Source organism: Stigmatopora nigra, chromosome 9 (assembly GCF_051989575.1).
Source record: "Stigmatopora nigra isolate UIUO_SnigA chromosome 9, RoL_Snig_1.1, whole genome shotgun sequence".
Taxonomy (NCBI): domain Eukaryota; kingdom Metazoa; phylum Chordata; class Actinopteri; order Syngnathiformes; family Syngnathidae; genus Stigmatopora; species Stigmatopora nigra.
The window spans coordinates 2,044,126-2,071,067 of NC_135516.1; the positions used below are offsets into that span (position 1 = coordinate 2,044,126).

The 26,942-nt window shown below is 42.2% G+C and overlaps 1 protein-coding gene across 3 annotated transcripts in view; it reads right to left on the reverse strand.

Moving 5' to 3' along the window:
• Positions 1–1,869: 1,869 nt before the first annotated feature.
• Positions 1,870–26,942, reverse strand: part of LOC144201196 (glutamate decarboxylase 1-like) — a 39,743-nt gene continuing 14,670 nt past the window's right edge. For all 3 annotated transcript variants that reach the window (XM_077723641.1, XM_077723640.1, XM_077723642.1), the window contains 11 exons: positions 25,415–25,527; positions 24,986–25,101; positions 24,734–24,813; positions 15,112–15,166; positions 14,922–15,038; positions 14,767–14,831; positions 14,052–14,130; positions 13,802–13,951; positions 13,601–13,708; positions 13,422–13,511; positions 1,870–3,663 (listed from right to left, as the gene is read on the reverse strand). In XM_077723641.1, coding sequence (XP_077579767.1) covers positions 3,490–3,663; positions 13,422–13,511; positions 13,601–13,708; positions 13,802–13,951; positions 14,052–14,130; positions 14,767–14,831; positions 14,922–15,038; positions 15,112–15,166; positions 24,734–24,813; positions 24,986–25,101; positions 25,415–25,527 — 1,147 coding nt within the window. In that variant the 3' untranslated portion in view covers positions 1,870–3,489. The remainder of the gene's footprint in view (positions 3,664–13,421; positions 13,512–13,600; positions 13,709–13,801; positions 13,952–14,051; positions 14,131–14,766; positions 14,832–14,921; positions 15,039–15,111; positions 15,167–24,733; positions 24,814–24,985; positions 25,102–25,414; positions 25,528–26,942) is intronic.

The window sequence follows — 26,942 nt, forward strand, 5'->3', positions numbered from 1 at the left end:
GGAATGCTTTCGCTAATAGTATGGCAAAAGAGGCTGACACTTGTGATGAAAATCTTGCAGGCCTTCATTGTGGGTGGGCGACAAGTGGTTAGCGCCACTGTTTCCTCTAAGCAATTCTGCACTACTCCTGTGTTCTCTGTACGCAGCAAACTAATGCAGCGCACAAATGCAGCGCACAAAATAAAATCAAACCTGAATTGCAAAAAAATAAAGATTTTCTTTCTGTGCCATTTTGCAACGCAACTCAGAGAGTGGAAGTCATTGACAAACGCCAAGAAACATTAATCTATAATCCTTATAAATAATCATTTATGGGTGTGTGTGTGTGTGTGTGTGTGTGTGTGTATGTTAAGATTATCTTGCTACGTTTGTCCAAGCCAATGTGGTGTTTTTTATGGTGGCCAGAAACGGCTGTCGGATCCTAATAGACGAGTGATTGAATTTCTTCACCTTCTATAAGTGTGTAAACTCAATTTTTATTTGTTAAATCTGAAATCAGAGTTGATCTTTCTCTTTCTCTTTATCATGGATTTACGACGGAATGGCTATCGGAGTATGTGCAAATAGAAGAACAAGCGGTGCAATTGGGTGAGAAAGGTCTCTTCTGCAAAACATGCAGCAAGACTAAAGTTATAAGCAAGTTTTAAATTTGGGGATGTGAATGGACGCTTGACTATCTCAATATCATGACTGCCTAGAGTACGTACTGAGGGCAGAAGTCAGGATGCAAGAGGCAGGTGATAGGTCTGAAAATACAACTTCAGGAGCAGGCTAAGAAAGAGTGAGATCAATTTAAGTAGGAAATGGGTTTATTACCAGACTGCAAAGCTCTATTAGTAGAGTTCTGTTCAGCGCGATGTTCTTGCAACTCTAGTCGAATGACCAGTGAGTGTGTCTTCAATACAGGCAAAACTGACAGTTGTCACTAGGTCCATGGACAGACACGTTTCAGTCATTTGAAGGGCAAAAAGTAATTGATCGGTTTCGGACAGTTAAGAATTTGTGCTGACATTTAAGGCTCGCCGAGGTGGGAGTACAAGAGTGGGGCACCTGGGTGGGCGCAGAGAAGCGGGGCACCGGAACTGGGACACATGAGCGGCTATCTAAAACGGGAATACATGGAAGGCTAGCCGGAGTGGGTACCTGTAAGAGGCCGCCATTCTTGTAGGGGTTCGCTGACTCATTGTCCGGGGAAGTCTCCGGGGAGAAGGGGTCCACAAAAAGCCGGCACCAGGGCGCAGCCCGTGAAAAGTCAAAAAGAGACCTTTGGCCGCTGATCACTGGATTCGTTGTGTGGTGGGAGTATTCTTTCATGACTGCCTCAAGTGCGCAGCGAGGACAGAACCCAGGATACAAGATGCTGGAAACAGGCGGCATAAGTGCTGGTGTACAACTCAGGATTTTAATGAAAAACAATCATACAAAAACTGGGACCAAAGTTAACAAAGTAACAAACAACGGAGAGTGCTTATCTTGAATGAAGTATATTTATATGTGGCCATTTGAGATCATGTTGAGATCGTGGGCGAAGGGCCCTGAAGCAGACACAATGAAAATTCTAATGTTGGCGATTTGTCTTCATTACGGTGTACCAAAAAAGAGCAACGGTTGGGAGGGGGCAGCATAGGAAGATCGATAAATGTGGCGTGGGAGTAGAGAACGGTGAAGGCTATGGGATAAACGTCCAGGATGCATAAGTGAAAATTGTGGTTTGAGGGCAAAACAAGAAAGCTTTAGCTGTTTTAAGTAGGTCTGCCATGATGACAGTGTGTACCTGTGTTTGGGTGATAGGCACATCTGCCCTGACAGCCTGCATTTGTTTGTAGTACTATGGTCACACTCAAAGGTATGAAAAAAGAGAATAACTCATACACTTATTAGATTTTATTAAACATTATTTAGAGAGGCTGTTTTTCATAGTGCCACTAAATAATCTCTTGGATACATTTTTTTACAGCTAAATACATCTCAAACCATACTGGTCACAAATTAGAGTTTCTTACAGCAACATGTTTCAATATGAACAATGCAATTCTTCTGTCATGGCTACAGTTTGCCATCGATGTTCAATTAATTATCTCTACCTCATCCTGTTATTATAGAAATCCATTTATAATGGAGGAAATAAATGTGAACCCAGAGGAAAGACACAAAGGGCTCTCCTTAAACAAGATAGTTCCTTGAGCTACCATAACACGGCAAATACACCAACAATTATTACAAAAAAAATACTATATTCCAAAGCCCCCTTTGTGGTGTAGATGTTCACCCATGTCACTTCGGTCCAGGCAGGCGTGGGCTCAATTCCCGCTGGTGGCGGTGTGATTGTGAGTGTGGATGGTTGTTTGTCTCTGTGTCCAAAGGCTGACTGGCGACCAGTCTAGGGTGTAGTCTGCCTTTTGCCCAAAGTCAGTCCATGGGTTAGGTTCAGGTAACCCTGCAATCCTTTCCGGGATGCACGGTATGAAACATGAATGAATGTATACTATATTCCATGAAATGTGATAGAATTCCAACAAATTCCATAATTCTTGCTATCCTTTCTCAAGAAGCGAGTACATTCTCACTTCTCTATGCAACTTGCTAAATTGTTAATGCATAGATATTTTTCTCCATTTCATCAGAAGGGCGCCAGTTGTCTCAAACATTCAGACTCACAATCACATAAATTGATGCACGATAGAAATTATATCACCGTTGGGGGTAACACATTACAAACATCTACAACATATACATGAGGAATAATGACTTGCAAAATGTCCACTGTATTCTTTCTTTGGGCCACATTCACTACTTTTTAAATGTTATCTGCTTGACATAATACAAATTCTCACCATGTAGAACACAAAGATATATTTAAATTAAAATACCTGAATCTTTGCAGCATAAAATGCAATATTGTCTATTAAATAACAATATGAAATAGTTGTTAAGAACACATAAATATAACACATATTTGCATAAAACAGACAATGAGACAGCATTTTAAGACCGACGCCACAGAGAATACCTGCAAACATTTTTTTCATTGTCATAATCTGCCAGGTCAGGTGTTAGTAGCTGAAAGTTCCTATCTGCATATAACATTTATGCTGTGCTCACATATATATTATCTTATCCTTAATAAATATCCTCCTCGGAATACTAAAGAACACACGCTACCTGCATTGCTGTATAGATAACAATAATTTTATGATGCTTTGTCAGACTATCTGTGTATTTTGCACACACTAGTGCACACGCACTCATGCATTCAACGACAATCTACATTAAATGACACTAGATTGAATACACGCAATACGAGTCTTTCCACCAGCACACACCCTGGAACTACAGCATGTCACACCACAGCAAAAGGACAAATGTATGTGCAGAGGGTGGTGGCTATTTCAGTCTTATTGTTGCATTCTCCCCTCAGATGGGATATAATCAAAGGGATCTGCTATAGAAATGCAACATAAAGAACACAGAAGCGGTGGGAAGAGAGGTCTACAGGTCATGACCCAGCCTCTCAATCTCATCAATGAGGAAGTCGATGTCAGATTGGGTGGCCGCATGGTTGGAAACGACCATACGAAAGAAGTTGACTTTATTACCCTGAGGCTGGTAGCCCACCATGGTGGTTCCTGTCTCCATCATCATGGCTTTGATCTTTGGTGCAACCTGTCATAAATAAATGAATCACAATTATGGTCATAACAATCACGGGCCTGTGTGGGTTTCCTCCGGGTACTCTGGTTTCCTCCCGCATTCCAAAAACATGCATGGTAGGCTGAAAGGACACTCTAAATTGCCCCCAGGTGTGAATGTGCATGGTTGTCCGTCCCTTGTGCCCTGCGATCGTCCAGCCACCGGTTCAGGGTGTACCCTGCCTCTGGCCCGGAGACTGCTGGGATTGGCTCCAGCACCCCATGACCCTGATGGGGATAAAGTAGTTCAGAAAGCCAGGATTTCCATAAATGCAACTGTTTGAGAAAGCCATTTTTCTATCATGCTTATAAAGCTTGATTTATGGAAGTATGTGTGTGTGTGTGTGTGTGTGTGTGTGTGTGTGTGTGTGTGTGTGTGTGTGTGTGTGTTAAGATTCTCTCGCTACGTTGGTCCAAAACGTGGAATGTAGAGAGCTGAGATTTTTTTATGGTGGCCAGAAACGGCTGTCAGATCCAAAAAATTCAATTTCTTTAGCATGTAAACTCAATCTTTTATTTGTCAAAGCTCAAAACAGAGTTGAAGCATGAATCGTTGTTTTTACATGAGGTCAAATCAATCAAATCAAGTCTTTATTGTCATGACACAGGTGCGTATAACAAAATTGGTGGTGGTACTCAATAAAGTGCGTTTTCCCAGTAAAAAACCATGAATAACTAATATAAAAATATAAAAAGTTTCATCCTGGCAAGGTAAATTCTAAAATATTGCACAATCTAAGATATTGCATATAGTTATTGCACACCCTGAAATTATTGCTAGGGGGCGTGGGGGTTAATTGTGTCGTGCTAACGCAAGTTCAGAGTCCTGATGGCGTTGGGGAAAAACTGTCCCAAAGTGTATTTGTCCATGCTTTGTGAAACCTGTAACGTCTAGCAGAGCGCAGCAACTGGAACAGGTTGTGACCAGGGTGGTATGGGTCCCTAACAATGTTCCCGGCCGGCTCTGCTGAGGTAGCAAAGGCTGGTAATGTCATCCAATTAGGGCAGAGCGCAGACGATGAGCTTCTGGGTGGTGTTGATCACGCTTTGCATGGCTTTTCTGTCTTCTGCTGTGCTCCCACCGTACCACACTGTAATGCAGTATGCCAGGATGCTCTCCACAGTGGCTCTGTAGAAGTTTACCAGAAGTCCAAGTTGTTCCTCCTGAGTACCCTCTGGAAATAGAGACATTTCTGGGCCTTCTTCACTGCTGCCATGGTGTTGGTAGACCGGGAAAGCTTGTCTGTTAAGTGGACCGCCAGGAATTTAAAGGACTGGGCTCTATCTACACATACTCCATTTATGAGGAGTGGGGCCAAATCTGTGCTGCTGATGTCATCAGCTGGTCAGCACAGGCTTTGAGCACTTTTCCAGGTACTCCGTCAGGGCCAGAAGCCTTCCTGGAGTTCACAGTCCGCAGTACCTGTCTCACTTAATGTTCCTGAAGCTACAGTACACTGCTGCAGGGTGGTGGATGTGTTGAGACTGAATCTGATTTGTCAGTCTTAAAGCGGGCAAAGAAACAGTTCAGTTCCTCTGCTAGTGAGGCATCTGCATTAACAGACACCTTATTATTGTCATTGTAATTGGTAATCTGTTGTATTCCCTGCCACATCTTCTTGGGGATATTTTCTGTGAAGTGCTCCTCAATATGCCCTAAACGCACCGCATGGCTGATTAGTTGTAAGGTAAAACACCTTTCCACATCATTTACAAACATCATTTTCGGATTAAGAAACATCCACCATCCATAAATCATGCTTTATCTATTCTTAAACTGTAAGGACCACAAATAACGACTAACACAAATACTTCACTTCAAAACTGCATTGGAAACGTTGTTGGACTTTGCCGAAACTACACTTCATTTTAAACGAAAATATTTCCAGATTATTCATGTTTTCTTTCACTTTTACAGTCCCCATAGAAGACAATTCTATTTCGACATTTTCCTCAAATTGATAGTGTGCTACCTTGTTTAGGTATCCTATTGACGCTTTGGCTTGATTGTAATGAACTGCTGAATTGCTTCTCATATAATATCATAATCATCCAAGATGGCGCCGTTCACGCGGGAGCCAGTGGCAGTAGCTTTGTACACTCTTATGCTTTTTGTGTTTTACAGCCATTCTATCTTTTTTTGAATTACATTTTAATATTTCTTAATACAGTCCTTTTTACTTTACTTTGTACGTTATACTTTTTATTTTAGTGTTTTTAAAAATTTCCTTGTTTTGTTAGCCTGGCTTCTTTTGGCTACTTCTTTTTTGGAACCATTCAGCCATGCCTACGCTGTCACACATGGGATCAGCTGTTACAATACGCAGCAGAAGAGGCAACACCTCGGTGTCGCAGGAGATTCTGACTGTGAAGTATGAATGTATTTTATGCTTATTATTATGTCTTTTGGTTTATATAGTGTAGCAACTAGAAAAGAATTTTGCATGACCTAGTGGAAACTTCCATCATGACACCTTTTAGTTGGGGGGTGTCATCTATCACGACACCCCCATTTCTTTGTTCTCCTCTTCCCGCCTAAAGTTTGTACCTAGGTCACATGACCCTCTGTTAATAAAACTAGCTCAACTGTTGGGGGTAGGCAGAGATTCGAACTGGTCAGGCTGGGGGATGGACACATCTACCAGCGCTGGCTACTCTGACCCCTCCGTCAGCTGAAATCTTTCAAAATCTCATCAAGCCGACTCTACGTGTGCTACCTCTGATCCGGAGTTATTGAATGTATATGGTTTTAAACCTGACACTGACCAACCATTCCACGTGGCCAGTCTACTTGCCGAAAGACAATCAGGGGCATCTGGCCGAACGTAGAATTAGCCCCCGGTCGTGTGTGTGTGTGTACAAATTTTTAAACCTCGGCCCGCGGGCCATATACGGCCCGTTACTGATAACATTCATTTAGAAGAACAAGTTACAGACAACAACATTCATTTAGATCAACAAGTTACAGATAACAACATTCATTTAGAAAAACAAGTTACAAATAATGACATTCATTTAGAATAACAAGTTACAGATAACATTCATTTAGAATAACAAGGGCATTTCTTCACGGCCAAACAAAGTATGTAGTCATAACAGTAAGCACTATAATGACAGAAGAAAAAAGGTATTTATAACAGTAGATACTGCAATTTACACCAGCATAGAACACATTGAGATTAATCTTTGAATTAAGGTTCTCGGCAAATCGTTTTGAATATATATTTCCTAAAATAATGGGATATTATTTCAAATTAAAATTTTGTTCTTATTTGAATCGGCAGAACACTTCCACCTGATGGACAAATAATTTTACTGCAATTGGGTCCGGTACAGGGTTAAAAGTGGACTTTTTACCGGGAAATCAAGCACCCTGGGCTCGGTTATAGTCTCAAAAATCGCCATTACTTTTATTTATGCTGCGGTATTCGTATTTATTCATATAATGCTGTTTTCGGCTGGATTTAAAGACATTTTTGTGTATTTTGGGGCTTTTTGCGGCCGCATTTGTACGTTTCGCCTCTCATGACTGTTTTTTTTACCAGGGAATCACTACCCTGGGCTCGGTTTAAGCTTCCAAATCACTCCAGCATCTGTATTTAATCATTTAAAGACGTTTTCCGTGTGATTTTAGCACATTTTAGTGCATTTTGGGGTTTTTCGCCATTGACGTCCATGGCTGTCTTTTACCAAGGAAATCACTGGCCTGGGCTTGGTTTAAGCTTCCAAAGAGCTCCAGTATCTGTATTTAATCATTAAATGCCATTTTCCGCGTGATTTTAGCACATTATAAATAATACAAATGTAAAAAATATTCCTGAATACTCTTCCCGTGACAAGAGTATTCAGGAATATTTTTATCAAGCAGTAGTACCATATTTGAACTTTGTAAGACATGCATTTGTCAATGTAAAAATAAAAGATGTTTCCCCATCAATTTCTTTGCACTGTGGAATAATTTCTTGCAGTCGTGAGAACAAATGAAGACAAAGTAACAGTTGTTTAATTGATAACTCTTTGGAGTTTGAGATACGCAGAAATATATACCTGTTAAATATATTTTAATTTAAATAATTTCCCATTATTTTAGGAAATATATATTCAAAACTATTTGCTGAGAACCTTAATTCAAAGATTAATCTCAATGTTTTCTATGCTGGTGTAAATTACAGTATCTAATGTTATAAATACCTTTTTTCTTGTCATTAAAGTGCTTGCTGTTATGACGACTTTGTTTGGCCGTGAATAAATGCCCTTGTTATTCTAAATGAATGTTGTTATCTGTAACTTGTTATTCTAAATGAATGTTGTTATCTGTAACTTGTTATTCTAAATGAATGTTGTTATCTGTAACTTGTTATTCTAAATGAATGTTGTTATCCGTAACTTGTTATTCTAAATGAATGTTGTTATCTGTAACTTGTTATTCTAAATGAATATGAATGTTGTTATCTGTAACTCGTTATTCTAAATGAATGTTGTAATCTGTAACTTATTATTCTAAATGAATGTTATCTGTAACTTGTTTTTCTAAATGAATGTTATCTGTAACTTGTTATTCTAAATGAATGTTGTTATCTGTAACTTGCTATTCTAAATGAATGTTGTTATCTGTAACCTGTTATTCTGAATGAATGTTGTTATCTGTAACTTGTTATTCTAAATGAATGTTGTTATAAATAACGGGCCGCGTATGGCCCGCGGGCCGAGGTTAAAAAATTGTACACACACACGACCGGGGGCGGGGAAGCGCATAGGTAAAATGTGCTTCAACTGGATAGTCGGTCGGCTAATTAGTCATTCCGCTAATTCTACATTTGGCCAGATGCCCCGTCGGCGAATTGGCCTTCGGCCAGATGTCAGTCGGCTAAAAGTCTTTCGGCAAGTAGACCGTGTGCCACCATTCCATCATGGGATAAGATGGAAGAGCTGTCGGCGCTTACCAGGGGCTCTACTCTGCTACTGTTGTATTCAGCTCCAGACTACTGAGGAACTAAGCTTGGAAGAATGACTCTGCATATTTTCTACCTCGGTCACAGTCTGCAGAAGTTCCCCATCTTGTGCAAGACTTCCTGTGTGTGGTTCCAGTTTTTGTCCACCTTTACGTCTTTTGAGTCTGTATCCGTTTTTGCTACCGCAACCAATATGGCGCCGTTCAAGTGGCAGCCGGTGGCGGTAGCTGCGTCAACTCTTGCTCGTTTTGTGTTTTGCTGCTTTTTCTGATTTGATTTGGTGATTCTTAATGATCCCATTTATTTTGATTTGCTAAGTACTTTCTGCTTTTGCTTTGTTGTTCTGCGGCCTTTGAGCCTGTACTGTCTACCTTGTAACTAATCGTTTAATAAAGTTTTCCAATCTAATATCTGTAAATTTTGCCTGATTGATTTGAAGTGTAGAACTTCTGTAGCATACCTGTACATAATTGTGTACATTTTTTTAATGCGCAACAACTGTCTATTGGTTCTAAACAAGCAAGGGGGACCGGCAAATCCAGGCTCCCATGCTTGTGTCTTCCAAAAGATAATACTCATCCGGCTTCTACCACCTTAACCTGCTGCCCTCTGGAAGGTGCTACAGAGTCATAACAGCCAGGACCAATGGACTCAAAGACAGTTACTTTCAAGGGCTGTCACCATACTCAACTTGAGTTCTGCACCTAGGACCTAATCAAGACATTAATACTACGAATATGCACTACTTATTTATTATGTTGATCACTTATTTATCTATTATTATGTACTGATTATTTATTTACCATACTATGTATTGATTATTTATTTACCGTAAAATGTATTGATTATTTATTCACCATACTATGTATTGATTATTTATTTACCGTACTATGTATTGATTATTTATTTACCTTACTGTGTATTGATTATTTATTTACCTTACTATGTATTGATTATTTATTTACCTTACTTTATATTGATTATCTGTGTTTGTTTATTTGTTGTTAAGTCCATAGACTTAGCGAGTGGAGCTCTCAACAACTTGGCGCTGAATGTCTCTAAAACCATGGAAGTGATCCTGGACTTCCGATGGAACAAGGCCACCTCACTCTGCTGATCTCACTTGGACTACTTATTTCTTTAGTTCTTATTTATTGATTATTTATTTGTCTATTTGTTGTTGTTATTTCTGCATGGAATGGTGAAACCTTTAAATCACATTATACTTGTATGATGACAATAAACGCATTGAAATCATCTCATCTCATTTTCTGAACCGCTTTATCCTCATTAAGGTTGCGGGGGTGCTGGAGCCCATCCAAGCTGACTCCGCGCCAGAGGCGGGGCACACCCTGAATTGTGGCCAGCCGATCACATAGAACAAGGAGACTTTCAACCGTGCACAATCACACCCACATGAAGGGGCAATTTAGATTGTCCAATCAGCCTATCATGGATGTTTTGGAATGTGGGCGGAAACTAGAGTACCCGGAGGAAACCCACGCAGGTGGACAGGTCCTGGATTTGAACCCAGGACTCCAGAGCTGTGAGGCTGATGCGCTAACCACTTGCCCCACCGGGCCGCCAGCATTCAATTCAATCCAATCCAATTCTGTCAATACCTGTAGAAGTTACACCCATTATAACTACCATAAGAATTTTTTTCGCGCCCATACGGGAAATACAAGTAAACAGTAGTTTATAAAAGCTGTTGTTTTTAAGAAGGTGCCGCCCAAGCGGTAGCTGGTGGCAGCAGCTCTGTCCGTTCTGACTCATTTTAAGTGTTTTATATCTTTTCTATCTTTTTTAAATTCATTTTAATATTTCTTAATATTTTACTTTGTACTTTATACTTTTATGTTTTAACGACTCGACTCCACGTGTCGTGTGAGAAAGGAAGTCTTTGTTTTATCAGTTTAGTTTCTTTCTGCTATTTCTGGACATTTTTTCCTTCCTTTGAAGGACATTTGTTCCTTCAAATTCCTGGGAGTCCACGTCACGGATAGGCTCTCCTGGTCCACAAACACCGCAGTGTTAGTGAAGAAGGCCCAGAAACGACTCCACTTTCTCAGGGTACTGAGAAGGGACAAATTGGACACCAAGCTTCTGGCAACCTTCTACAGAGCCACTGTGGAGAGCATCCTGACTTACGGCATTACATTGTGGTATACCGGAAGCACGGCAGCAGACATAAAAGCCATACAGAGGGTGATAAACACTGCCCAGAAGATCGTCGGCTGCTCTCTGCCATCACTAGAAGACATTGCCAACCCCCGATACCTCAGAAGAGCCGGGTCCATTGTTGGAGACCCATACCACCCTGGACACGGCCTGTTCCAGTTGATTCCATCTGGCAGACGCTACAGGTCCTACAAAGCACGGACAAACAGGCTCAAGGACAGCTTCTTCCCAACAGCCATCAGGTCTCTGAACCTGCAGCAACACGTGACGTGACGACTACACATATCCCTACTATGAAATTAAGTCAAGTCGAATTGAAGTAACAGGAAGGTCGTTTGGTGCAGATCTGCCTTCCACAGGATGACTGAGGGAGGGTAAGTATAAAGACTGAGAGGCAAGTGATCCATCTTATTCTTGTTGGCATCGGTGAGGCAACTTGTAGTCGCCGGAAAATGGCGCTCAAGGCGGAGAGCTAACAAGTATGAATGTCATAAATGTCATAAATGTGTCTGGCCTGGGAAGACGAACTTGTGGAGAAGCACTATACAATTTCGTCATACGCTGCTGAGGGTATGATGACTACTAGGCTTTTTGTCAAGTCAATGATGACGACAATGCCTATGTCTGATTTTCATTTCATTTTCATTTTTTGGACCCATTCAGCCATGCCTCTGCTGTCCTACACACGGGATCAGCAGTTAGCATTACGCAACAGAAAGAGCAAAACCTGTTTACCCCTGGAAATCCCTGCGGGGTAAATGAGGTATAAGTGTAGCTGAACGAAAAAGCCGGGAGAAGAAGCAACGCTTCAGACCAAGCATAATATTATGGGGAACGTGAGATCTCTCCCCAATAAAATGGAAGAGCTTTCTAGGCTGCAATTGATTATTAGGAGTGTTGTATTATGTGCTTCACGGAGACCTGCCTGGCCGAATGATATAATAACCGACTCACTCATCTCCCTGGATGGTTTTCATCTGGTGAGGGTGGACAGAGCAGCTGAGGAGAGCAGTAGGAGGAAAGGTAGTGGACTAGCTGTTTTTATTGACAGCAAATAGTGTAGCCGGGGCGGTGCTCGAACGTTTGGTCGCCGGTCTTTTGGTCGCCGGTCAAATGGTGACAGAAAGTTTACTGTTGGAACCAGCTCTCAAAATTATACCAAAAGTGAACCATATCCACCCATAGAGGCAACAGACAGAGGGTCCTGGAGTCCGGGGATAGGGAGTGGGCAAATGAACGGAATCAGTTCTTTAACAGAATCGACTCTGCCCCCACAGCCCTGGCCCCCCAGACCAGAGGCACATCTCCACCCTCATCTTTCCCTTTTTTCCCCCTATTCCAACCCCAATGTCACCACATGGGACATCATCCTACTCCCCCAACATTTTCTCCATTATGGTTGATCAGGTGATAAGACATCTTAAGAAGATCAAGGCAAGAAAGGCTACTGGTCCTGATGGCCTCAGCTCCAGAGTATTTAGGGGTTGTGCGGATCAGCTGGGAAGAGTGATTGTGCATATTTTCAACCTCAGTCTCGGTTTGCAGAAGGTCACCGCCTTGTGGAAGACTTCATGTTTGATTCCATTTCTAAAAACTGTGAACCCCAGGAAGCCCAACCACTTCAGACCAGTAGCACTAACCTCTGATCTGATCAAGAAAATGGAGAGAATCATCCTGAACCATCTCACCACCCTGGTGAATACAGAGGTGGGCAAGCTGCAGTTTTCCTACCGTCCAGGCATTGGTGTGGAAGATGCGATCATTTAATGCAAATTTCTCTTTTACACCTGGAGATCACAGGAAGCACAGTGAGAGTCGTGCTTTTTTTTTGACCTATTCAGTGCCTTTAACACCGTACAGCCTGTACTACTGAGGTGGAAACTGGAAGAGGCTGGAGTAAAGCACAGGCCACAATATGCTATATTATTGGAAGAGTGAAGGATGGGAACAACCATGGAGTCATCACAGTCTTTGTTGACTCATTAACGCCAGTAAGACAAAGGAAAAGGTGATTGATTTGCGGAGGAATTTTTAAGTACCTGGGTGTTCACCTCAACAACCAACTGGACTTGTCCACAAACAGATGCCCAGTACAAAAGGGGCCAAACCCGCTTCAACCTTCTGAGGAGACTACGGTCCTTGGGAGTGTGCAGGACACTGCTTTTATGACATTGTGGTGGAAACTGCAGTGTCATAAAAGCAGAGTGTGTGTAGAGATGCGGGAGCATGGAGAGGTACATGAACAGGCTGAACAAGATGGTCAGGAGGGCCTGCTCTGTTCTATTTTTGTCAATATAAATCAGTTGCGATTGTGTCACTGCCAATCAGACGCAGGGCAGACGGAAACAAACATTCAGTCATGCTCACACTCATACCAAGGGAAAATTTTGTCTGTTCAACCAGCCTACCTTGCATGTTTTTGGGATGTGGGCACAATCCGGAAGACACAGAGAAAAACCCATGAAGGCGTCAAGGAGAACATGCAAACTCCACACAGGAAGGAACCCACTGGGGTTTGAAGCCTCGATCTCAGAGGCGTGCTAATCACCATGCAGCATTAACCACGGTATCCCCGTATCATTCTCGAAAGGCGTCTCACCCCGTGGAGCTTTTTCTGCCTTTCTTCACTTTCTGGCATTCCCCTCAGACTCGGTGGAATGTACCAAAAGCAAACGTTGGTGTGCTGAGGCTGGAGAAAGAAATGGGGGCAAGTTAATGGGGAAAATATATAAATATCTATAATTATATAGACATGAAACAGAAATCTGTAGGGCTTACCATTCCATAAAAGACCATCTCATATCCCTCCCTGTTCTTGATCTTGTTGTACAGGTACTGAGACAGATCCAAGCACCTGTCAATGTGCTGCTCAAAGCCAATGGTGCCCTGTGAGGAGAAAGATCCCATTCCGAATAAGAACCACAACATACTCTTAGTCTGTGCAGGCTTATTTTAAAGGTGCAGTATATGTCAATTAACCTTTGCTTTCCACATGAGCCAGAATTTAAATATGTCGACATGCCGACCACATTGGATGGCTTTATCCCCGGTGTCATAGGTGACATCATACTGCTTGTCTTGTTGGAACAAATAACCAGCACACATGGAGTTACAGTCACCCATCAGTCCCTGGACACAAATGCATTCAAATTCTCAATGTTTTCCATACGCAAAATGAACTTCAATATGAATGTGATCATGATAAATGGACAATGTGTGAGTTCTGTACCTTCTCTCTGACAAGGATTGCTGAGCACTGCAGAGGCACGCCCATCATCTTATGGGGGTTCCACGTGACTGAGTTGGCTCTGTAAAGTTTAAACTGATTTTTTCTTTGACTTTAGTGGGAGTAGAACTAACCTACACAATATATCTCTATGAATGCTGTAATTTGTATTATTTTGAATAAAATACAATATAATTGGAAACCAAAGTACAAAATAGAAATATAATTTGCATTTATCAATGCAAAGAAATACTGTAGCTCTACAGGATGTTATGTAAACCTTACCATCACCTATTTGAAAGCTCAGTATTCAATTCATGTAATATAATAATGTGTGTAGCTCACATGGGTGTAAATGTGTCCCACGTCATTCTGAGAGCTTGTGCTATTATTTTGGTCAGATTCTTATCTAAGAGCCACAATATTACAAACATTTCTTACATGAATTCAGCCTGGCATCATTTTTCGCTCATTTAACCCAAAAGCTACATGAAAAATAATAAAACACTCATTTTTTACAAGTAATTTATTTGTCGTGAGACCTTTTTTTCTCATGCAAGATCATCTAGTAAAATATGATATTAACGACTCGGAGCTCAAAAGCTGGAAAACAATTTCACTGTAAATTAAGACAACTTGACAAAAAGATTCTTGTGAATTATTGTCTGATTACACAATAGGCTTGGCACAGTATACATCACAAAAAGACAATTTTTACCTCTCAATTCCATTGAGTTTATGGCGGTGCTTTCTAGACATCAGCATACCACCACCCCATGCACCCTAGGAGGACATGACAACAATTCATTAATAAAGGTTTTTTTTTATAATATAACAAAATATAATGATGACAAACTAATATTGGAGACCTACGTCAACGTGCAACCATAGATTGTACTTCTCACAAATGTCAGCAATCTCATTGATGGGGTCAAAAGCACCATAGACAGTGGAGCCACCTGTGGCGTTCACAAATAATGGCACGAAACCCTGTAAAATGTAGACATTCTTAACACTTTGAATTTATGAACGTTTGCGACTAAAAGCAAAATAAAGATCCCACCTTTTTCTTAGCATCGATAATCTTAGCCTCCAGGTCAGCAGGAATGACCCGCCCCCTGGAAGAAGACAACATGAATCGCATAAGTGTTTGATAGGTAACATAAGCGTAAGAAGATGAAGCGGTTTCTTCTGCAACCCTTTGATTCAAGAAGCTTAATAGTCATATCAACTCAAAGTGAAAAGCATAATTCATGCTATATGTTTTTCTAAACAGGGTTTCCTTTTGACAAAGCAAGCATCAAAGGCCTGCTATAAAACCATCTCATTTTCAGATTAAAAAAAAATCTTTCTAGAGCAGGCATCACCAACTCCATGTCTCTCACCTCAAACTCACTGAATTAAATGATCAACTCCTCAACAATCTCCTTTTCGAGTCCGCATCACTGCAGACATTGATCCGCCTGTCGATATTCACCATTTCCTCACTCTGGAACAATAGCAGAGCTGCCAACTGCTCCGGAATTTCAGTCATGGACCCAGAAATGCAACGCAAACTCCGGGACTCCGGATATCATAGGGCGCCGTTCAAAGCGGCTGCGTGTTGCAATAGCTCCCTAAACCGTCACTCGAATTCTGTGTTAGTACAGCTTTTTTGACAGATTTTTATCCTTTATTTTATGTTTTTATTGTCTCTTAAGACTTTACCTGTTACTTCACTTTATATATTATATTCGATACTTTAATGTTTTGGGACTTTACTTTCAAGACTCTACTCCAAGACTCAAGCTGTGCGAGAGGCAGTCTTTGATCTACTAGTTTAGTCAATCTTTTCAAATTCAAATTTCAAAATTTTGGACACTATTTTGACCCACCCAGCCATGCCTACGCTGCTTTACACGAAGGATCAACTGTTAGCGCTACGCAACACCGGGATTCCCCTGGACTTGGACCTCCCCGCTGAGTTAAAGAGCAAGAGAAGAGGATGCAGAGCCGGACGAAAATGTGAGGAGAAAAAGCGACGCTTCAGACCCAGCATTCCATCTATTATCTCTCCCCAACAAGATGGAAGAGCTAACGGCGCTGACCAAACAACAAGGACAATATCGGAGCACCTGCATTATCTGCTTCACGGAGACCTGGCTGGATGAGCGAATACCAGACTCTCTCATCTCCTTGGATGGCTTTCAGCTGGTGAGGGCGGACAGGGACGCCGAGGAGAGCGGAAGGAAGAAAGGTGGGGGACTAGCTGTCTTTATTAACAGTAGATGGTGCAGTCCTAGGCATATTACTGTGAAGAAGCAATTTTGCACTCGAGATATCGAGCTAGTAGCTGTTAGCATCAGGCCGTTTTACATCCCCCGGGAGTTCTCGCACGTCATCATAATAACTGCGTATATACCTCCTTCGGCCGATGCGGCAGTGGCTCGTGAGCTGCTCCACACTACTCTGTCCCGGCTACAGACGACACACCCCCAGTCTCTCCTTCTTATCTCTGGTGATTTTAACCATGCTCCCTTGACTTCGACTCTCCCCACCTTCACTCAGTATGTGAAGTGCTGCACCAGGGAACAAAAAACTCTGGACCTGCTGTATGCCAACACAAATGAGGCATACAGCTCAGTCCCCCTTCCCCCACTGGGGCGCTCAGACCACAACCTGGTCCATCTGATCCCCACCTACATCCTCATGGTGAGGAAAATAAAACCTACCACGAGGATCATACAAAGATGGACCGAGGAGACCAGCATGGTACTGAGGGACTGTTTCGAGACAACCGACTGGGAGGTGCTGTGCAAATCACATGGGGAAGACATCAACAGCTTGACCCACTGCATCACAGGATCAACTTCTGTGTAGAGAACATCGTACCCTCCAAGAAGGTCCGTTGTTACTCCAACAATAAGCCGTGGGTCACCAGGGATCTAAGGGCCCTCCTGAACAAGAAGAAGAGGGCTTTTAGGTCTGGGGAGAAGGAGAGGCTCAAAACGGTCCAGAAGGAGCTGAAGAGAGAGATAAGGAGGGGAAAGACCAGCTACAGGGGGGGGCTAGAGAAGCAACTCCAAAGAGGCAACACCAAAGAGGTCTGGAGGAGCTTGAGGACCATCTCGGGCCATGGAGGCAACAGTGGGAGAGGCCCGGAGTCCGGAGACGAGGAGTGGGCCAATGAACTGAATCAGTTCTTTAACAGATTCAGCCCTGCCCCTGCTCCCCTGACCCCCCAGACCAGCAGCAACTCTACCCCCGTGTTCTCCTCTTCCTCCCCCTCTTCCTCCCCCTCTTCCACCGGTCTCTGCATCACTGTCGATCAGGTGACAAAACAACTAAAGAAGATCGAGGCAAGGAAGGCTACCTGTCCAGACGGCCTCAGCTCCAGACTACTGAGAGAGTGTGCGGATCAGCTTGACACAGTGATTCTGCATATTTTCAACCTCAGCCTCAGTCTGCAGAAGGTCCCCACCTTGTGGAAAACTTCCTGCGTGGTCCCAGTCCCAAAGACTGCGAACCCCAGGGAGCCAAACCACTTCAGGCCGGTAGCACTAACCTCTCACCTGATCAAGACACTGGAGAGGATCATCCTCAACCACGTGAGCCCCCTGATGAATGCAGAGCTGGACCCTCTGCAGTTCGCCTATCGTCCAGGCATTGGTGTGGAAGATGCTACCACCTACCTGATGCACGGGTCTCTTTCACACCTGGAGAACTTGGGAAGCACGGTGAGAATTATGTTTTTTGACCTCTCCAGTGCATTCAACACCATTCAGCCGGTCCTTCTGAGAGGGAAACTGGAGGTGGCTGGAGTAAGGAACCACCTAGCCGCATGGATCATCGACTTTCTCACCGACAGACCACAATATGTGAGACTCCAGGACTGTACGTCTGATGTGGTAACTTGCAGCACGGAGGCCCCACAAGGCACAGTGCTTTCCCCACTCCTCTTCTCCCTCTACACGTCAGACTTTAAACATAATACAGACACCTGCCACCTCCAGAAATTCTCCGATGACACCGCCATTGTTGGACGAGTGACTGACGGGAACGACCTGGAGTACAGGGGAGTCATCACAGCCTTTGTCGACTGGTGTAGGCAAAACCACCTGAACACCAACACCAGTAAGACAAAGGAAATGGTCGTTGACTTTCGGAGGACACCTCAACAGACCACTAAGGTGAACATCCAGGGTAAAGACATTGAAATCGTGGAGAATTTGAAGTACCTGGGTGTTCACCTCAACAGCAAACTAGACTGGTCCACAAACATAGATGCCCTGTACAGAAGGGGCCAGAGCCGCCTCTACCTGTTGAGGAGCCTACGGTCCTTTGGAGTGTGCAGGTCACTGTTGAGGACTTTCTATGACACTGTGGTGGCATCTACAGTGTTTTATGCAGTGGTCTGTTGAGGATGCGGGAGCACAGAGAGGGACAGGAACAGGCTGAACAAGCTGACCAGGAGGGCCAGCTCTGTTCTGCGCTGTCCTTTGGACTCTGTGGAGGAAGTGGGAGAGCGGAGGATGCTGACCAGGATGAGGTCCATCATTGACAGCACCTCCCACCCCCTGCACGAGTCGGTGGAGTCCCTTCGAAGCTCTTTTAGCAGTAGACTGCGGTACCCTCACTGCAGGAAGGAGCGATTCCGCAGATCCTTCCTCCCATCAGCTGTCAGGCTCTTTAACCAAAAAAAGGCTGTGGGTTAGGACCTACTGAATTCTCATATAGTATACATGTGCTGCTATATATATGTATGTGTATGAAATATGTATGTCTCAGCAACACGGTTACTTATTTATATATTTATTCATGTATTTATTTATTGACTTACTATTAACTACCTATTTGTGTAAAATGCCTTTCCTATTCCTGCATCCTCACCCTCTTCCTACTGCAACAAAGAAATTTCCCGAACACGGGATGAATAAAGTTATCCAATCCAATCCAAAACCTCTCTAAACTCCAAAAATCCCTCAAAAGTTGTCACGTAATTCTTTTTAAGAAAACATTTTGGATGAGTACCAGATTTCCACATAAAATGCCTCGAAATTCACACCATCGCTACAGCTTCCGCCATCTTGATTTACCTGCATTTTAAACCGTACGAATTCGGTAACACAAGTCTTTATTGAATCATCTAAGCTATATATATATATATATATATATATATATATATATATATATATATATATATATATATATATATATATATATATATATATATATATATATATATATATATATATATATATATATATATATATATATATATATATATATATATATATATATATATATATATATATATATATATATATATATATATATATATATATATATATATATATATATATATATATATATATATCTATATATATATCTATATATATATCTATCTATATATCTATCTATATATATATATCTATATATATATCTATCTATATATATATCTATCTATATATCTATCTATCTATATATCTATCTATATATCTATATATCTATCTATATATCTATATATCTATCTATATATCTATATATCTATCTATCTATATATATATATCTATATATATATCTATATATCTATATCTATATCTATATCTATATCTATATCTATATCTATATATATATATATATATATATATATATATATATATATATATATATATATATATATATATATATATATATATATATATATATATATAGATAGATAGATAGATATATAGATAGATATATATATATATATATATATATATATATATATTCCAGAGAAGCCAGGTAACCTCTCGTATGAGGTATTAAGCAAAAAAATTATCATCCCATTACAACCCAAAACCGCTGGTGATCGCGAAGCGATTCAAATTTCAAAAAAGGAATCAGAAGGAAAACGAGTCTGAGTCAGATTATATTGTGGCATTTAAGCAGTTATCCACCCACTGCGAATTTGGTACTCATTTAGATGAAGCACTGAGAGACAGATTTGTTAGTGGATTGAGAGTGGAGGCTATTCAGAGAAGGTTACTTGCAGAGCAAGATCTGACATTTAAAAAAACATGCGAACTGTCACTATCGATGGATGGGTATCAAGAAATACATTGGAGTTCGCCAGCAAAAAGGAAGGACAAGCCACAGTGAATAAGATCGACAAGGAGAAAACGAGCAAAGGTGTGTAGAAATACCAACCAACCAGCACATGGAAGGGTAAAACCACAAAAATTGGACATTTCAGACCACAGAGAGCAGAAACTTACCAACCCTGTTACAGATGTGGCGGTAGCAATCATGAAGCTCAAGTATGCCGATTTAAAACAGAGACATGCTACAAGTGTTCCAGCGTAGGGCACATGGCAAGGATGTGTACAACAAAATATAGGCAAGGACACACACGGTATGTAACTGAAAATATAAGTGAGAACAGGAAATGTTGATGGTGAATTTGTTGGGTCATATCCCTTCACTGCTGTGTATCCTGCAAATACAGTTGGAAATTAGAAGAAGGAAATGACAGTACTATTAAAATTAGAAGGAACTCCTCTAGAAATGCAGCTCGACACAGGAGCTGTTGTAACACTTGTTCCTGAAAGAATATAAAGGAAGCATCTCTCGCATCGACCATTAAAAGTAAGTAAAGTGCAGATGGCGACCTTTCCCGGGAGAACATTCTTTTGATGGGACAAGTAACTGTGAAGGTAAAAAAAGGGAATCAGTTTGGTCATCTACCACAGGTAATCGTAGGAGGTAACAGACCAGCCCTCCTTGGCCGTGACTGGCTCAAAAATTTAAAACTAGACTGGGCAAGCATCTTCGCAGTTAGACCAGCGAGAGGATGTGACAATTCAGATGAAGAGGCAGTGTTGCGGAGACACAAAGCAGTGTTTTCTGAGGAGCTAGGCACGATTCGTGATTTTAAGGCCAAAATTACAGTAAAACCAAATACCAAACCTATCTTCAGGAAGGCCAGGCCAGTACCGTATGCACTAAAGAATGCAGTGGAGAATGAGTTGAATCGCCTAGAAAAAGCGGGCATGATCTCAAGGAAAGAACGTAGTGAGTGGACTGCGCCCATAGTGGTAGTGCCCAAAGCAGACAAGTCAATTCGTATCTGCGGGGACTATAAGGTCACAGTGAATCAGAGTGTGGAAGAAGAGACCTACCCACTACCAAATGTTGAAGACCTTTTTGCCACCCTAGTTGGGGGCACTCTTTTCCGCAAATTGGACTTGTCACACGCTTACCAACTGCTGGAGTTGGAAAAAGACTCAAAAAAGTATTTAACGATAAATACTCACAAAGGACTTTTTGTGTACCTTAGACTTCCATTCAGAGTGTCCAGTGCGGCTTCTATATTTCAGAATGTGATGGGCCAGATCCTCCATGGTTTGGAGCACGTGACCTGTTTCTTGGATGACATATTGGTCACAGGGAAAACAAGAGATGAGCACCTTAGTCCTAAGGAATCTGGAGGGGGTACTGAGCCGTTTGGAAAGCTACGGGGTGAGAGTAAAAAGAGCCAAATGTGAATTCATGCGGGTGAAAGTGGAATACCTGGGCCATCTGATAGATAAGGAGGGATTGCACCCCACTGAGACGAAAATTGCAGCCATTGTTAATGCACCCCAGCCTACAAATGTCACAGAGCTGCAGTCTTTTCTAGGAATATTGAACTATTATGGACGGTTCATGAATGATCTGTCGACACTGCTGCAGCCGCTACATCAACTGCTAAGGAAAGAAGTTGCGTGGAAATGGACAGTTGAATGTGCAGCGGCATTCAAGGATGCAAAGGATTATGACACCAAGAAACCCCTGAGACTAGCATCAGATGCATCCCCTTATGGAACGGGGGCAGTCATGTCTCACATAATGGAAGATGGGGAGGAGAAGCCGATCGCATTTGCCCACATTGTCGGAGAAAGAAAGACAATACTGCCAGATGGAGAAAGAGGCTTTTGTCATATTTTTTGGCGTGCCCAAATTTCAAAAATACTTGTATGGGCGCAAGTTCAGTTTAATAACTGACCACAAGCCACTTCTGGCAATTTTGGGACCAAATACGGCAATCCCCACTTTGGCTGCTCTGCGAATGCAGCGTTGGGCGCTGAGACTGATGGCTTATGATTACAATATCGAGTACAGAAATTCGGCGGAAAACGTCAATGCAGATGCCTTATCTAGACTGCCGGGGAAGGATAACACAGAGGAGGAAAACAGCATCTTCTATTTCGCAGTAATGGATGAGCTTCCCGTGCAGGCTACAGAGATCGCAAAGAGCACTCTAAAGGACCCAGTCCTGTGTAAAGTACTGAAGTTGACTCGGTCTGGATGGCCAAGTCATAACCAGGACGAGAGACTTAACTCATACTTTTCCCGGAAAAATCAACTGTCTGTGGAACAAGGATACATATTATGGGAATTCGAGTTATCATTCCACCAGCACAACGAGAGCGACTACTGCAGGAGCTTCACCAAGGACAGCAGGGAGGATGCAGGATGAAGGCCTTAGCCAGAGGCTAGTTGTGGTGGCCGCAGCTGGACAGTGACATAGAATATACTGTACAACAATGTGAGGCCTGTCAGAGTGTGAGGAAGCTACCAGCAGCAGCACTTCTACACTGGCAGTGGACGATTAGAGTTTGGCAACGAATACATATTGACTTTGCCACAAATGATCAACACAATTTTTTAGTCATAGTAGACAGTCATTCCAAATGGCTTGAGGTCATCGCCATGGCAACAGCCACCGAGTAATTGAGGTGTTGCGGAACATATTTTCGTCTCATGGTCTTCCTGAGGAGATTGTTTCCGACAACGGTCCTCAAATCACGTCACAGGAGTACAAAACCTTCCTGCTGAGCGATGGAATAAAACAAACTTTGGTACCGGCTTACCATCCCGCTTCAAATGGAGCTGCAGAGCGGGCAGTTCAGACAGTGAAAGCATCACTGCTGGCTGAAACAAGTGATTGATGAAAGGAAACAAAATGTCACCATAACAATGCCGCACCAGCTGGCTAACTTCCTGATAGCATACATGAGTACACCACACAGTGTTACAGGATGTGCTCCAGCGGAACTGTTCCTAAAACGTCAAATTAGGACCAGGTTCAGCTTACTGAAGCCAGATCTCACTCGGGTGGTGGAAGCAAAACAACAAAGGCAGAAGACCTACCATGATAAGACTGCCTCCAAGCTGAGACACCTGTCTGAGGGTGACTTAGTCCTGATCCCGAATTTCCGTGGAGGAAAGGAGAGGTGGACAAGAGGAATAGTGGAAAAAAAGACTCGGACCAGTCAACTATATGGTGTGGAATGGAGTGAGCCGACGCACAGTCCACATAGATCACCTGCTGTACAACCAACCATCCAGACCAGAGACATTGCCGTTTCCAGATGAGCAGCTGGACGTCACGAACAAATACCCAGTGGTGGTTCATGCAGATGTGGAGAGGAAAGGCACACCTGGAGCGGTAGGTGGGAGCCCGTCCTCACCGGAAGAGACACCTTTGGAACATAGGGTGTGACAAAACAGTTACATCGGACCGCCGAGCGGTCAGTTCCTCCGAGGTGTTTGGGGGCAGATACCCAGTAAGAGCACCTCCAAAGCGACTGACTTTGTGATCAACACTTGTTGGAACTTTGTTCCTGGACTAAAAGAGTTCCGGTCCCTACCAAAAATGTGAAAAAGAGTTCCTGAGATGGAAATGTCAGAGATGGAAATATTGGGTCAAATGGTGGTGTGAGCAGTAATAAGTTAGTTACCATTTTTGAAGTAAGGGTTAATTCTTAAGGGGGACTTCATAGTTTAAGGGGAAGGAGTGTAATATATGGATACAATAACGGTGGGCGTAACCATCGCCACCTGATGGGCATTACGTATTACGAGTAACCCGGTTGTTGATGGTTTAAAAGCCTGTCTGTGAGTATCAATAAACCAGCCTCCGGCACGCATTCAAGTTGGCTCCGTCGTCCATACAGCAAAGTTATTACACAGGTCATGTCCATATCTGTGTGGAGTTTGCATGTTTTCCTGCGTGGGTTTCTTCTGGGTACTCCAGGTTCCTGCCATATTCCAAAACATACACGGTAGGCTGATTGGACACTCTAAATTGTGCTTAAGTATGGGTGTGAGTGTCCATGGTTGTCCGTCTCCTTGTGCCCTGCGATCGGCTGACCAGGGTGTCCCCTGCCTCCGGCCCGGAGACAGCTGGGAGAGAGGCCAGCACCCCCCCCCCCAATGACCCTAATAAAAGCGGTTCAGAAAATGAGATGAAATGAGATAATGCATTAAACAACTGCTTTTTCCAAGTCTGTTTGTGAACCAAAACCAGAAAATAAACGATCATGTCTACATTTCTTGTGCAGTTTAAGCTAGTGCATGTTGGCAGGATGACAGAACGATTGTACAGAAACCAGACAATACAAACTCTATGGATAAAATGCTAATAGACCGGTTGTGACAAAATCTTCTGTTACAAGCTTTTTTTAGTGGGCAGTTCCAAGACATCAAAGGAAGTAAGACTATATTGTCTCTAATTTCATTATGACGCCTGTTCTGTCATCTTTTGGTGCATGGATTTGAATCTGTAATCATTTTAAAGTAATTTGTTGTGTCATAGCACATTTAAAGACTTTGTGTGGTTAAAGAGTGGATATGCGGTTGTTTATTGTATTTGTTTTCAAATAATGTTTTTTAATTACCTCTCATCTGTGCTTAGCAGAATCACATTCTCAGTGCCAAATCCAAGTGCAGCACCAGCCTTCTTTATCGAGTAGTGGCTCTGCAGGAAAAACATATCAGCTAAACAATGATGATTTTATTGGCTCGGTGGCTCAATAAATCATCAAGTTGAATAGTGTTTTTTACTTCTAATCAAAATCAAGCAATTCTCCCAAGGAGTAGTGGGCAAATTAAGGTCCACATTTCACATCTGTTCTTTAAATACAACATACATGTTCGGATGTGAAAAGAACCAGGCGAGGAGCAGCAAACATGCCCTTGGTCTTGACCTCGGGAAAATATTTGTAACGTGCGATCATTACACTGTACATGTTAGAAATAGCGCCACCTGTTGAGCAGAAGAGACAGTGGTGTTTAAAACAAAAATCATACTCTTGGCCAAAACCTCAGTTAGTTAGTTGGTTTTATGAACAGGAATTTTCTAATACATCTTGCTTCAGTTGGTTAATTGTCATGGCATTTGTGCAAAGCTACAGATAAACTCTGATGTGCTTTCACACTGCATTAAAATGTTCACTAGGTTGTCAGTGGGTCAAGTGTTTCACATAGACGTGTATATCTTTGTTTTTTTTTCTTATTTCTCAGTAAACCTTATTAAAACACAGTAGTGAATAGATTTTGTTGGTTCTTGTGTTACTAACCTGGTGAGAATAGGCCATCTCCCTCACCATCGGGCCAGCCAATCATCTCTCTCATCTTCTTAAGGGTAAGCTGCTCCATTAAAACAAACACTGGAGCGATCTCGTAGGTGAACCTGTCCAAGAGGTATAAATGCTTGCATCACCAATATAAAAAAAACATGGCATTCAGCACCTTGTGAATCAGTAAACATCATGTCTGCATGTAAAAGAGACAATTATGTCTGCATCACACAGAGAGATTGGTATTACATTAGCTTCTCCAAAATTATATACACAGCAGAAATTGACACCCTGTGCGGACTGAGCGAATTAAAGTGAGTAATAGGCACCATATGGGCAGCAAACATTCATATTCAGATGCCTTGTTAAATCTCGCAGTTGTTTAATTAATGCACACAATGCTGTGATGGCTATCTGTCAATCCTTCCAGACTCAGGGATAATTCTGAATGTTGATGTCTAACCATATTAGCCCAAAGTTTTGTTTACATAAACTCAGTCTTGCATCAGTGTTTTAGAAATACATCACTGTTTTAGAAAGATTAACCTGAGTTCCTATATAAAAACTGACCTAGTGTTCAGTCAGAGAGAATTGCGAGGAAGGCAGGCTGTGAGAGGTTCACAGCTGTCGGAGCATCCTCCAACCATCCTGCAGTCCGGTAATAAACCTATTTCCTATTTAAATTGATCTCACTCTTTCTTAACCTGCTCCTGAAGTTGTATTTTCAGACCTATCAACTTCTCTGAGGCCATTTAAATAGGGCTCATTGAATGCAGACGCCCATAAACGCTACAATGGGAAAGTCAAAGGAGCTCAGCAGGGATCTGAAAAGGTGAATCATTGACTTAAACAAGTCAGGAAAGTCGCTTGGAGCCATTTTAAAGCAGCTGCAGGTTCCAAGAACAACAGTGCAAACAATTGTTTGTAATTATAAAGTGCATGGCACTGTTTTGTCACTGCCACGATAAGCAAGAAAACAAAAGCTATCACCTGCTGCTGAGAGAAAATTGGTTAGGAGGTTGAATATTCAACCGAGAATCACCAAAAAGGCAGAACTGCCAACAATTACAAACCGCTGGAACACAGGTGTCAGTGTCATTAGTCAAGCGTGTTTTGCATCTCTATGGATTGATAGGCTGCCGTGCAAGAAGGAAGCCCTTGCTCCAAAAGCGGCACCTTAAGGCTCGACTGAAGTTCGCTGCTGTACACATGGACAAAGATAAGAGGAAAGTTCTGTGGTCAGACGAAACAAAAAACAATATTTGGAGGCAGAAAGGTGAGGCCTTTAACCCAGAGTACACCATAACTACCGTCAAGCACAGTGGTGGTAGTATTATACTGTGGGGCTGTTTCCTGCCAATTGATTCGGTGCTCTACTGAGAGTAAATGGGATAATGAAGAAGAAAGATTGCCTTCAAATTCTTCAAGATAACCTAAAGTCATCAGCCCGAAGATTGGGTCTTGGGTTCAGTTGGGTGTTACAACAGGACAATGACCCCAAACACACATCAAAAGTAGTAATGGAATG